General features: G+C 38.3%; 1 protein-coding gene across 1 annotated transcript; it reads left to right on the forward strand.

The window, feature by feature from the left end:
* The first annotated feature begins 10 nt into the window (after positions 1-10).
* On the forward strand, positions 11-14,413 carry SLC35E2B (solute carrier family 35 member E2B). Its single transcript, XM_086764755.1, has 9 exons — positions 11-206; positions 4,684-5,216; positions 5,905-6,040; positions 7,174-7,301; positions 8,222-8,342; positions 8,710-8,763; positions 9,405-9,477; positions 10,154-10,299; positions 11,472-14,413. The coding sequence occupies exons 2-9, from the start codon at positions 4,892-4,894 to the stop codon at positions 11,716-11,718; spliced, it is 1,230 nt and encodes a 409-aa protein (XP_086620881.1). The 5' UTR covers positions 11-206; positions 4,684-4,891; the 3' UTR covers positions 11,719-14,413.
* Positions 14,414-14,536: the final 123 nt, after the last annotated feature.

Raw genomic sequence — 14,536 nt, forward strand, 5'->3', positions numbered from 1 at the left:
CGGGGCCGCGCCGCCTCCCGTCCCCCCCGCGCTTGCGGCCTGCGCCTTCCCCCTGCTCGCTCCTCTCCCCGGGCGGAGGGGCCGCGTCAGGCGCTGCGACAGAGGAGGGCGACCCGGTAGCTGCCGCCTGGCTCGATGGAGGGCTCGATCCTGAGTGAAACGCCTGGCGGGGTTTTAACGGGCTGGGACCCGCAGCTGCCTCCCCTGTAACCCTCGTTTCCTTTCTTTCTTTCTTTTCACGGCGGGGCGGGGGGCGGCCTCCGCCCTGAGGGCCGCAGCGCGGGAAGCCGCAGCCCGGTTTGACCGGGAGCCCCCCGGTGCTGGCTGTGGTGCACTGACCGGCTCATGGGAGGGGAGAAGGAAAAAAACAAAAAAAAAAAAAAAAAAAAATACCAGCGGCTGGGCTCCGCTGGCGCCGATGGAGATGGAGCTGTTTCAGTCTTTTAGCATCATCATCTCTGTGTGGGAGATGCTGATAGTTCTGAGATTGTATTTACGGTCTGTGTTTTTATAAACATCTGGGGTGCTCTCCTGATCATTTAGTGAAATAGTGTTAATATTTACAGCTTGCTTGGGATGCTGAATTCTGCATTCGTCGTGTTGGAAGCTGTGTTTGCATGACCTGTATTGCATAATAGTAGATTAAGAGATATGCACACCAAGCCTCTGTTTTTTTTCACTGTCAGATTACTTTCTCTAAAACTTGCAACATTTTTAAGCTTTTTTTTTTTTTTTTTTTTGTGCGAGTTGTACAGCTGACTTCATAGAGTTCTATGTGGATATTGTGAAAAGAAAGTATCTGTCTTTGTATATAGGCACTAACAAGCAATCAGAAAAACTGTAGCAGTGGCATTTTGTCTTCCCTGTTAGATAGCGGTCATTCCAAAGTCCAGAGCACTTCCAGTCTTGGGCAAATAAATGCAGAAAGAAACTGTCACTGTCATACATGTAGTGCTGATTGTCAGAATCTGCTTAGCTGTTGAAGAAATAATTAGAGCTTCTGACCAAAAGGTATCAGTTTTGAGGTGAGCTGATCACAGAAGAATTTGATAGTAAATTTGTTGGAGCACCTGATAGATGCTTGCCAATTAATATATTTCAATCATAAAAAAATACTTAGCATCCTCTGTGGGAGGATCGTGAAGGACTCTGTGCTTAACCAGGGTTGCAGTAGATAGTTAGAAAAGCCAGACTCTGTAGTGCTGGAAGTGCTATGCTTTATGTTCACCATAAATCATGTCTTGGTATAGCGTATGTAATTTTTAAAAGACACTGTATTTTCTCTTTCACGTGACTGCTTTGTCTCTTGTTGCTGTATGAGTTATCTTTAAATAATTTTATTCTTTCAGTTCTAAAGGAAGACTGTGGTTATGTTGAACTTTGGCTATATTGTTGGCTTTTTTATTTTTGCCAATTTGTTAAAAATTAGAGTTAAAAGTGCAGTGTCCCATTAAAAAAGAAAAGATCAAGATACTTTTATGAGAATTTTTTGACATATGTCAGTGATAATCTCATCAAAACAATTTAATATCTCAGTTGGTTTTATGTCTTGCCTTTTGAGTTTGTTTTTTTTTTAATCAAATATGGCTCTGAAAGAACTCTTAATTTTCTCACCTTATGCTTACTTTTAAAGAAGCTGACTAGGTGGTGTCAGCGTTGGGCGAAAACAGCTCAGCTGGCTGCGCTCACCTAATCTGTAGCTCTGTTGCAGAAAACCTCAGTGAAGGCCAGGTGTGAGGAATGTATGTTAAATGTTAAAATGTTGCTGAGTGGTTGCAACTGTGTTTTCACCAGCTCCTCCACCACTCACATCTGCAGTTTTGGAGGAAGGGGGATGTGACACAGACCCCTCCTTCACCGGAGAAGGAAAACTGATTTTATTTGCTTTTAAGTTGTGTTAGAAAATTGTACTGCTGTAAAACTTTGCATAAGGTAAATTTTTTTTTTTTTTTTTTTTTTTTTTTCTGTCTTTTATTCACTTGACTTCAGTGTGGAATGTTATCATTCCTTTGGAAAACTTTTTTTTTTTTTTTTTTTTTTTTTTTTGAAAGAACAGATAGCTGTAATTTCTATATATTCATGTAGGCTGCCTGGCAGCAAAGCCATGTTTATTCTCATGGAGGCCACTTGCACACAATAGAAAATAGTGTAAGCAATTTAGTAATCAAGCCAAGTATGACTGTTAAAAGCCGAGGATAGAGTAATATTTTTTAAAATTATTATTAAAAATAGATGCTTAAAAGAACAAGCAGATAATGTAGTCTTTTTTTTTTTCTCCCCACTCTTAAAAGTCTTCTGAGAAAAGGTTTTTCTCTGCTCCTGTTTTCAGTTTGAAACAAATGTATTTCTGATTAAATTTTGAACTGCTCTGAGTAGAAAGGGAAAAGGAGTTTGAATGCAGGTAGTCTTATAAGCGTGATGTGTTAAAGCTGAAGAAATTGAGGAGTTGCTGAATTGGTAATTAGCTGCTTCTTGTAAGTCAGAATCTGTTCGAGACTCTCAAAGCTTATGCTCCCTGTTTTTTCCACCTTTAATACATTTTTATTGCTGAAGTAGTTAAAAGTTAGAGCAGATGCAAGGACAAATGTAAAATGCACTGCACACTGTTTGTTCTTTTGAGCTGGAAGATTGAATGTTTGTGTGTAATCCAAGAGAAACAGTCTACCAACCACTGCCACGTTTTCATCTGTTGGTAAACATCAGCTGCTGGTTGGTCTGGAGGGAGGAAGACTGAATTAGTTCCAGATGGAGAACTCCTTCAGCCTGTTTAAGACTTTCTGGTTGATTTAAGATAGCAGGTCAGTAATTTAGGGGAGTAGTTTTGTTCTTATTTGCTGTTCTGCTTCCTGCCATGTGTGGAATCATCGATACAAAATATGATATTGCAGTGCTGCTGAGGGTAGGAGTTTTGTTATGCTTAATTGCTTTTTTTCTTAATTGGGTAGTATAAACAGACAAATTAATAGTTGTCACAATTAACAAAGTTGCGATAACTGTTTGAATATAGAGGTTGTGTTTTTTAAGACCCAAAAAAGGAGGAGGAGTCAAGAATCCATTTTTTCTTAACAAATTCTCTTAAAGAATGCATGTCTTCCTTCAAAGTTTTGTTGTAAACGGGATTAACACAAGTGTATGGTTTAATGTGAGTGTGTCAGAGGGTCTTGTGCTTCGCTTTGCTGCTAGTATGATTTCCAGGTAAAATGATAAGGGGATAGGGACGGAAACTTTGCGCATGGCTGTAATAACGGAAACAGAGAACATGAGGAATGGAAAATTTCAGTGTAAAGGAGCTTCTGTTTAGGATACTGAAACTGGCACAATATACTTAACTCTTTAGTACTTCTTTATGATTTATTTTGAGGTGCCACGCTGGACATTAAAAAAGCATGACTAGTTATCCTATTCACCTGTTCCCATGCTAGTGAGATGCGGGCACGTGCAGTAGCTCCTGTTACAACTCCTGTGTTTTTGCTTGCCATCGGTTATTTCTTGTGCTGCCGCTACTTGATGCGCTCTAGTATTATGATCTCATTTCAGACAGCTTTTCCAAGATGTCCGGCGATTAACTTCCCCTGCAAGAATTACTTTTTAGCAGTATAAGGTCCACCGTCTTATCTATCCAGCAAATGTGCTTCTGGAGACAAATAATTCAAATTTGTCTTCCTCTAGTGTGTGTTTGTTGAGGAGCAAAAGAGGTCCTCATACCATTTTTTTTTTTTTCCTCATAAAAGGCAGATAGCAAAATAGAAAGCAATACATCTGGTAGTGTGGTTTAACATTGCAGATAAGCTGCTCAGGTGCAATTTATTGCTTTCTTAATACAGACTTTGAATCTGTTAGCATTATGATGCTAACTAGCTTTACGTGGCTTGAGAAGAATAAAGGTCACTGGGTTTTGCTGTTCTCTTTACTCTTCTACTGTAACTTGCCACGTTTCATGCAGTTTGTAAAAGGAGAAAGCTCTGCTTGAAAACAATTTAATGCCTCTGTCAGATCTTTTAAAAAGGCTTTAAGAAATATTGTAAGTACTAATATTGAACTGCGAGCCGTAACAGTAGTGCATGGCAAAAATAAGTAATGTTGCATTATTTACAAGTATTTAAATAGAGGGCACGTCTTTCTGGAAAGCTACTGCATGTATTTTCCTACTTTGTTCACTTAGATCTCATATTTACCAAGGTAACTGTGTTTATGATTACTGGAAGTTATAGTCCTTGATTATTGATTGCTCACTTTGAGTCCAGTTGATAACAGGTTAACTAGTACTAAGGGTCCAGGTTCCTGCCCAGATCTCCTGGGTTGTGAAGATTTTTCTGTTGAATTGTTATAAGACCTTAGACTGACATCAAAGAAGCTGTAGAATCTTGAAGAAGAGTTAATTATAATGGAAAAGGCTGTATTGACATGCTTTAGAGGAGAAGAAACTTAAAAAACATGTCAAGTCTTTTGTGTGTGTGCTATTTTAGAATTAAAAATATCTCCCTTAGATAAGTTCTTAGTGCTTAATCTTGGTATCATGATATTAGGAGTGCAAAATCCAGTCTGAAAGACAAGCTACAGAACTCTCTATCTTTCATAAACTGCGGGTGAAATGTGGTATCTTTGCTTCACGAGGGACTTAAATTGTTATGTTCAGAGCTACATGCTTTTTTTTCCTCTTTTTTTTTTTTTTTTTGTTCTTAGGCAGAACAAAAGGAATAGACCACATGAAGAAACATGTGAAGATTACTTTCATGCGAGATGTTATTTGGAGGACCAGCTACACTTTTTCAGGCCATGGGAGATGAAAGGCTAGCTAAACACATGATATTTTTGTTCCGTCAAAGTGCTGTTCTGTGCTCAGTCAATGTTGGTTTGTATTAAGGACAAGTATTAATTTCTTGATGTCAGCATGTCGACTGTGACAAGTGCTCCGACACCGGAGGAACCTAATCCTTCCCCTCTTGAAGAAAAGCCAAAGGGAAAATCACTATTTAATTTGAGTTCACTCTTCGCTAACAGGAGTGAAAAATTTGTAATTGCTAGGAGTGACAGTGTACCAGAAGAGAACGTTCTGAAAATAACTATCACGGAGACTACAGTCATTGAGTCGGACCTGGGCATCTGGAATTCTCATGCTCTCATCTACCTCACTTTGTGGTTTTTCTTCAGCTTTTGCACTCTTTTTCTTAACAAATACATTCTCTCGTTACTGGAAGGAGAGCCCAGCATGCTAGGTAACCCTACCTTTCTTTTACACTTCAATTCCAGTAAGGTATTTGACAATACCAGATTCTCCTATATAAATGAGGGACCAAAATGGTTCAACTAAATTGAAAAAGACCTAGTTGGGAGATGTGGGAGTGGATCTTGGGTCTGGGACCTCTCGAGTTGCGATCTCTGCCTGTAAATGGGTTTCTGATACTGTCCTTTCCTCCTCTTGCTGAAAGGTGATATCATAGAGGAGCTGTAAGATGAGGTTTGAGAGCCAGAAAGAAAAATGTAATTTTTTACTTTCTATATTGTAAGATAGTGTGGGTTTTAAAAAAATAAAATAGTTAAGGTTTTGTTTGTCTGTACAAGTGCAGAAGTTGCCTTTGTGTGATATCTATTATCCAGTGGACTGCTTATGCCTTTTTTTATTTTATTTTTTTTTTTTTTAAGGGAGAAGCAAAGGGCATTTTATCTGTCAACCAGATTTTATAGTTGTATGCCACCTTTGTTTTATTCTACTGCCCTGCTGGTAGATGTAGAATTAAAGGGGTTTTGTGAGAATTCATAAAATATAGACAGTAGTTGACATGTTTTTTAACTGCTAAAAGTACTACACATCAGTTTGTCTAAGAAATCTTCTTATGTTGCTTGATTTGTCATGTTCCCATCATCTTCTGATTCTATTTTTTTTTTCCTTTCATCTTTCCTTAGGTGCTGTTCAAATGCTTTCAACCACCTTCATTGGCTGTATAAAAATGTTTGTTCCATGCTGCTTGTATCAACACAAAACACGCATCTCTTATCCACCCAATTTCATCATGATAATGCTGTTTGTTGGATTAATGAGGTAAATGGTTAAATATTTCCTGGTGATCTATCTGGTTGTTTCGTTGCGTTCTTCTGATTGAAGCTGTATTTTCATGGCTCTCTTCCTTCTCATTCTTGATTAGAAAGAGTTTGGGGTATTCATCTTTCCCCCCTCCCCCCAAAAAAAAAAATCACAGGATAATTTTGATTTTAGTTCCTATTACTGAATGCTACATTCCTTTTTTCAGCTGTCAATTTTTTGGCTAGCTTGGCTTTCCATCGCATTTAGCTTCTTTCAGAACACGCTTTTCTTTCCATTTACTTCCTTCTTGTTCTCTTTTGAGCCTGATGTTTGTTTACTGTACTGGTATTTATTATAATGTTGCTTTGTTGCCTCACCTTTTCTGGCAATTTGCCCCAAAAGAGATACAGCCTATTAACATTTATCTTCTAAAAAGTAAATATTTGCTGTGTGCTCGGATAGGATCTGTTTGTGGTCTAGGAGAGAATAAGAATGCGTGATTTGGTTTCTTCTGCACTGCAAAAGTGATAAAGGAAAACAGAATTCACATTAATTCAGAGTAGACCTATCGTAATAACTGTGCCACACTGCTGTTTAATTTCATGGTTTAAAGTATGGTAAACATGTAGCAGGCCTAACTGACACTAAAAATGGGTAACTGCAACTGATAGCATTTCCTTGGTGAATTACTGTTTATCAGCAGAAACTTACTAACTTTTTCAACTGAGCCTACTGAAAACTTTCACTTAAAACTCTCATTTGAAGCTTGGTTTGAGTGCATTAAGGGGTGTTTTCTGGAAGTCCACTGTGCACCCACAGAAATGGCACAATTGCCTAAGGGTGCCGTCAGTTGTGCTAAATAAAAATAATGTTTAAGCCAAAGCAGAAAGAAACGGATCTAACACATTCCGCCTCACAGATGCTGGGGAGTAAAGGTGTGCAGCTGATCAGTTCCCGCAGTTCAGTCAAGCTGCTGAAAAATTTGATAATTCGATTGCTGACTACACCTGTCCATATTTTTAGTTACTGCAACTCAAATGTATAAACCTAGAGAAATTATAACACAATTCTTTTTTATGCTGTATGTCTAAGAGTAGCTCTTAAAGCATTATTTTATTTTCTGCTTAATTTCATGTGTTCTTCTACTACAGATTTGCAACAGTAGTCTTGGGTCTTGTCAGCTTGAAAAATGTGGCAGTTTCGTTTGCAGAAACTGTTAAAAGCTCTGCACCTATTTTTACTGTTATCATGTCTCGGATGATATTAGGGGAATACACTGGTGAGTACTTCACTGTTGAAATGTGATTATTTTTTTTCCAGATTTTATTTTTTTAATGATACTGTCACTTGGTTGGCCATGGATAAAGACATTCCACCAAAATTTAGTAAATGCAGCTGGAAGAATCATTCCATTTGAACGCAATAAGTAGAGTATATATAACTAAAAATTGATTTATTTTAATGCAGCTGTGAAGGGCATTGTTGCTCTCAAGTTATTTTTCTGTCAAGAAAATACTATGGCAGCCTTAAATAACTGGAGTTCCTTGTGTTCCTTCTTATAAGGACAGGTTGCTGCTCAGAAATTAAAATTCTTGAATTTCTTCACTGTGTTCACCTTGTGACTGAAAAAAAAAAAAAAAAAAGCAACAAAGCCACCCAACAAAAAACCAAACTGGCTTACCACAGTACAATTTCCTCCAGTCCATGGTAGAATTTCTTTGCAATTCCACTTGCGATCGCGTGCTAATTGCTTGAAGAGATTTTGCTTGTTACCAGCTGTAAGTCACAGGAGTAATACAGAAGCCATGTACAGATTGCTTTGTGATGCAAAATGGCAGAAGGTTGAAATAAGCCAGAGGAGGAAGAGTAATTCAGTCAGAGTTCCCAGGGAGAGTATAGTTTTCTTCTGTCACTTGGTGAAAAAGATGAAATGAAGACAGTCATCAGTCCATTTTCTTTCTCCAAGGGAGATACTTCTATCAGTGAGGATATGTCCATATTGTTTTTGAGAGCACTCTGCTATTGTCTGAGATCGCACTTTAGAACATCTGTACTTCAAAATCCAGTCAAATAAGTTGCTCTTTCTTTCAGCTAAATAACTTAAGGTGGAATTTAAACTTTCAAAAACTATGCTCTCTGATACGTGTAATTGGAAGTAAAGTAATAAAGTAAGATTTAAATTTTTCTTTTCATTTGCAGGATTGCTGGTTAATCTCTCTCTCATTCCTGTTATGGGCGGGCTAGCTCTATGTACAGCTACCGAAATCAGTTTCAACATTCTAGGTTTCTCGGCAGCTTTATCGACTAATATTATGGACTGGTAAGGCATAATGACAGTTTAATGATAGTTACACATGTAGAATAAAGGAATTTTGTTTATTGGTTGATTGAAAAAAAAAATTGTTGCTTTTAGTTGTTTTTATGTACTACATTTAAATGTTGATATTTAAAAATGTATTTTTAACAGAAGATACGGTTTCTCTATCACATCTGCTAGCATTAATGAGATTAAAAATTAGCACAACTCTGTTACTCTACAGGAGTTAGACCAAACTCCTTTCTGTAGTTGCATGATGTGTAGAAAACATATCTGCCTGTCTAAGGTAAACAACTATCTTTCTCATGGATTGATTTATTTGTCCTACCTAAAATAAATGGTGGTGTTTTTTTTTTTTTTTTTTTTCCAGTTTGCAAAATGTCTTTTCCAAAAAACTACTCAGTGGAGATAAATACAGATTTTCGTAAGTATTCAAAATATTTCAGGTTTGATTATAGATAGAATTTGGGCTGCATAAGGAAACTATATATTTATGATTACATTGCACCAAGATTTTTTTTTCTCTCTGACTGTTTACAGATAACTTTAACCTATTTATCAGGGAGGGAAAACTCCCCTAAGCTCAGATACCGTTGCGATAGGTCAGAGTCCCGTAATTAGCTAAAACTCTCAGCACACCCAAAATGAGTCACCTTTTCACAGAAATAAGTCCTTATTCTGCAATCATAAAGCATCCCTTAGTGTTATTAGGCATGCAGAAACAAACTTCAGAACTCTCTTGATGTTTTAACTATGAAACGTGAGCCGAGAGTAAAATCTTGGGGTAAAATATACCTATAACTATACGTGTGTATTTTGCCACAAGACAAATGCTAGTTGTGGTCTTTAAAACATGTGCCTTTTATTTTCAGTTCATCTCAGCCAACACAAAAAGCAAAACGCTATCTTTGCAAATGACTGCTGAATTTGTTGTCCCCAAAGCTCGATAGATGGCTTTTATAACTTTTTGCTATCTGTAAATACAATAATGATGCAGCTTGCTTCACCTCTAAGAAAGGGGAAGCTTTTAATCATCTTGATCATTGTTTTTTTTCTCCTTTGTAGAGCTCCAGAGCTTCAGTTCTACACAAGTGCTGCTGCGGTGGTTATGCTTATTCCAGCTTGGATATTTTTCATGGTAATTTGAATTCACTAAGACAAATGTGTTTTCTTTTTGACTTGTAAGCAGAATGTGTAACTAAGATTAATCCTAATTTTTAGGTTTTATTTTTTGCATTTTTTTTTTTAAATCATCCTGAAATGAATTTCTTCTTATGTTTGGAAGGTATTGGAGGGAGTAAAAAAGAAAAAAATTCAAAAAAATTATTTAAGATAGACGTGAGTTGACAAGTGACCCAGAAAGCCTGAGTTTATTTCGGGATTTTTGAGATCAAACCATAGTTTTGTCTAAGTGCAGTTAAAGTTTTAAATAAAGAACTGAAAAACAAATCTTAAATATTTGTTGACTTTTTGCCGGTAATCGCATGGTGTACTGGAATACTAACTCTGAAAGCAAAATTGAGCTCAAGTAAGTATAATGTATCAGGTTAAGTATGTATCCTTCATATTATGGCATTTAATTGCTGTGCATCAGTGTTCAAAAAAGAAAATATCTCACAGGCAGGGTGAACAGGTTGGAAAGCTCATTCAGATGAGAGCTGTTGTTCTAATACGTTCTTTCTGGGGGAAAATGTCCTGTATGTTTTAGCTTTTGTTTTGCTGAAGTTTAAATGTAAAACTGTATCTGCTTATAATGAGTTGGGTGGAAAATCGCTTTTAGATTTGCTTATAGAGTCCTCTCTTTTGTTGTTTAGGATGTGCCTGTGATTGGGAAAAGTGGAAGGAGCTTCAGCTACAACCAAGATGTTGTCATACTTCTCTTAATAGATGGTGTCTTGTTCCACCTACAAAGTGTTACAGCCTATGCCTTGATGGGAAAAATTTCTCCTGTGACTTTCAGGTAAAACTATATTTTCACATCAAGAACACTATTTTATTGCTCAGTATTTTTGCTTGAGAACTAGGCAATAAAGGTACTCTGCAAAGAAATAAATAATGTAAATGCATAAAATTAAGAAGAAAACTTTTCACATCTGCATCACCAAAACTTTGTGGTTTGCTCCCTCACTAAGGGAGGAGAACAGCATTTGACCCGTGCGGTTGAGCTTCTGGAACAGGTGCTCACACTTACTCAGAGAGGTACTTTATTCAGGTTTGGCAGCCATTCCTTAAAGCTGGTTAATGAGACTGAACGGATTCACCGAAACCCTAGATCCAGCGTTCAAGCTGCTGTTTGCTTCAGTGATAAGGCAATACCTATACACATCTCGGCGCAGTACAAAATATGAGCACTCAGCTCTGCATTCCTTTTTTTTCTGAAGCGTGGCACGTGTCAAGCTGTGTTTGTTGAATTACTTGTGTTCTCTAAAGACAGCTTCCACCTACGCTGTCAGTTATCAGCAGCTTTGTTAGGCTGTTACACAATTCTGATTCAATAATTGGTCGTTAGTATGAATAGCCCTAGGGCCTGTGGGCTAATCCTGGTCCTAAACTCTGAAGGCTTCTGCTGCCTTATACTTTCAGGTGCCCCTGCTACAGTCTTGTGACAAGTCACTGTTCCACACGTGGTCGTTCTGAAGTTGCTAGTTTTCTCTACGTTGCAGGATGTCAAAGCATATATTCACATTTACACGTATACAAAATTTCTTAACTGCTTGCTGTAATGTTATTGGTATTGATTTTCTTCAGGTTATAATGCTATGTTACCTGAATAGTAGCAGCGCACTCACGCATGGTAGTTATCTTGCTAGTGTTCTGTTAGTGTTTTCTGGATGTCTGTGTTCACAGAACGTTAGCTAGAAATGAATTGCTGACACTGTACTGCATACTTGAAAGCAATGAGAACAAAAACCAGAGTTGAATTATTTGTACTAGCTCTAAAATTAAGATGAGTGTAAAGATACGAGTGCTGATATACAAGCAGTTTGGTATTGGCATTAGCTTCAGGAGGAAAAGTGGAATCTGAGTTGGTGTTTAAAAAGCAAGCAAAACAGAGAGGTCCTGCTACATTAAAGCATGGTTGTGCATGGGATACGAGCTTTCTTTGCCCTTAATTTTTATATTCCTTTCCAGTGTTGCTAGTACTGTGAAGCATGCGCTGTCAATCTGGCTAAGTATTATTGTGTTTGGTAACAAAATCACAAGCCTCTCAGCCGTTGGGACTGTTCTAGTGATTATTGGAGTTCTGCTATATAACAAGGCAAAGCAGCATCAGCAAGAGACTATACACAGCCTGGCAGTGGCGGACCCACAATCCGCACCAAGTGCAGCCGAAGATACTGAGCCACTCATTTCCAAAGAGTCGGAACAGTATGATTAATGTGGCCACCTATTCTTCCAACCTAGTGTAACTCAGAGGAGCTCTTCCTGAAAGTGGTTGGTTCTTCAACTGTTGATGCTGGTTTGGTTCCTCTCAGTTCATGGCAGGTCAAGCTTGGGACTTGAAGCAGAGAGAAAACAATGGGAAGAATCCAGTAAGCCTTGATTTACTGAGAAACTGCAATACCCAACAGAGGACCTAGTGTCACATAATGTGGTAAACGTGGGCGCTTTTGTCTTGACTGCAAATAATGTAGAAGCCGATATTAGAGAGAACTTCAGTGTCTTGTGGGAAAATGATTCCTTTCTCCATATCTGTCAAAATAATGTGAAAGTATGGACCATCACTGTATTTTGCTTGCAGTGGAACTTGGTGCATAACTGAAATTCCTAGTTGTTTGTTACTCCACGCTGCCTGCATCCTCCATCTTCTGTGTGTGTGGTAGAGCTGGAAGAAGGAATGCCCTCCGCTCCCAAAAAATGACTGACTCTGGGATAGTTTAGTTGAAGCAAACTGCGGAAATGAGTCCATGACCCAAAGTGGTGATTAGCAGCTATTTCTGACTGCAAAGCTAGGAATAAAAAGTGATTTTTCTACTAAAATTTAACGTGGAAATATTGCATCCTGGTTGTGTATTGACAATATTCAAATGTAAGTATACGCACATATACATACGTTGTGTAAATGGAGTGTTGAATTAAATATTTGCAGTTGCTTAGAGGTAAAAAAACACTGAAAAATGTTGGTGATAAAGGAAGCGGGATCTCTATACTTGTGTAAGAAACCATTTTAATATTTTAATTTCTTGCATTTTATTATGTATCTGTATTATGAGGAAATAAATCAGGTTTTTTGTATTATTTCTATGAGTGCAACAAAGTACTACCTTTAGAAACTCAGGGTTATAATTCTGACCTATGTGCAAAGCATTTTTATAATTTCTGATTATGTAAAGCATCTCAGAGGTATCTGCGACAGAGATGGAAGAGAGGTCACTAAAGGGAGGAATATTAACCGTAAACTGCTCTTAAGATTTCTGGTTTGTGGTAGATCAAAGACTAAAAGTTAACTTTCCTTTAAAATTTAATTAAGAATTAAAATGAGCTCATCTTTAATAATTACCACTCTTTAGAAAGATGGTAGCATGGCATTAGAAGCACGGATGAAGTGCTCTTTATGGTAAAAATAACTTTTCATCGGAAGTCACCAGTGGAGTTCCTGCAAAACTTAAGCTCATGCTTACATTTCCACATGTGAAATGTTCTGTTAGCTTCAGTGAATTATTCCTGCAGAGAGAAAAAAAATGTTCCAAGACTGTTTCTGAAGAAGCCTGTCTTCTCTTTAAATAGCGTGTGCTTGTTTTGTCGTGTACTTCAGGTTATATTCTGATACGTGACTGGTTGTCTGGGGTAGATTCCCTGAAGCTTTCAGTAGGAGGGAAATGTCAAATTTTGTTTATCACTGTATCCGTGATGTCTGTGGTGTTTTTGTTTCTTTGTACTCTTACCACTTTTTTTAAAAGCTGTGGACTACAGGGTGGAGCTCTGTGGTTTTTTGGTTTAGAGTTGTTTGTGTTGTTTTTTTAGTTAAAAAAAAATGTCTGTATATTTGGCAGAAAACAAAGTCTGGTTTGCATCACGTTTCTGGTCTTGGAAGACAAATATAAGCGGCTTTCTGGTTGCCTTGTGCTGTTCTCATGTAAAGCCCTTCATCAGCGGATTCAGCTTAATTTTAAAAGTGAGCAGGCTTTCCTATTGCTGGAAATTTGTTGTGACCCCAACAGCTGGGAGGATTTAGCACTTGTAATTTCTAACACATGTCTGAGCTATTAGCGGGTGGGTTAGCCCCACCTGCTCTGTGGCAGCACAGTGATCCCATCTCACTGTTTTTGCAGTGTTGATCTGTACTTTTCTATGCAGTGGGCCTTTAGTTGTGTTAGATTAAACAAGCCAACTATTTACTGTCTGCCTTTGAGACCTTCTGTTCCTCCAGTCACACCAGCAGTTCTCTGCTGTTGTTCTGGTTGGGTAAATGATGTCAAGAATTCGTTACGGTGTTACACTCTCTGCCTTTTCATTGCTTTCTGTGATGGCGATGGCACTGCCCCATTTCTTCCGGAAAGTTCTCCCCTGAAATGCTCTGGGGCTCCTTTCACCGGCGTTTCTCACAGCCGCACCCCTGATCCTCGTGCACTGATCAAGCTGAGCTCCGTGAGCTAGAGCTGTGCGGGTTGTTTTACCTTGGTCAAATGTTCCACTGAAACAGCCTATCTTCCTTGAAATGTGAATTCCTGAGCTGATCCAAGTCCTTGCTGGAGAACACGGACTGGCAAGTGGTAAGGTGTTACCTGCAGCAGGTAACGTGTTTCTAAAAACGGCGTTATTTCTCAGCCAAAATGACGGGTGGATGATGAAGTGGCTGTGCGTGGTGATCTTTGCTGTCATGTGTTGTGTTGTAACCTCTGGTCGTGGTTCAGTAGCCTCACACTTTCAACAGGAAGCGTGTTAAGTTCTATCTGTGCAGCCCTAACGAGTTTTCCTTTTTAGGAATCGCCCTTCTCCCACCCAATTAATGTAAACTCTCCTGTGTAGTGTGTTAGTTCTGTTGCCATTTTGTGACTTGTTTTAACGATGGTTGGAATCGTGCTTTATTCAAATGAGTAAGAATAAAATTTAACTTTGTTTTTTGTATGTAATTCTAAGGATGCTCCTTGTAAGGATGGTGACGGCTTCTCCTTCGCCGCCGCTGCTGTGGGTTGCGTTTTTATTTATTGTTGAACGGCTAGAGCTGGGCCGTTAATTGATTACCTTCCTGCCCG

The sequence above is a fragment of the Chlamydotis macqueenii genome, chromosome 21, assembly GCF_036417535.1.
Source record: "Chlamydotis macqueenii isolate bChlMac1 chromosome 21, bChlMac1.mat, whole genome shotgun sequence".
Taxonomy (NCBI): Eukaryota; Metazoa; Chordata; class Aves; order Otidiformes; family Otididae; genus Chlamydotis; species Chlamydotis macqueenii.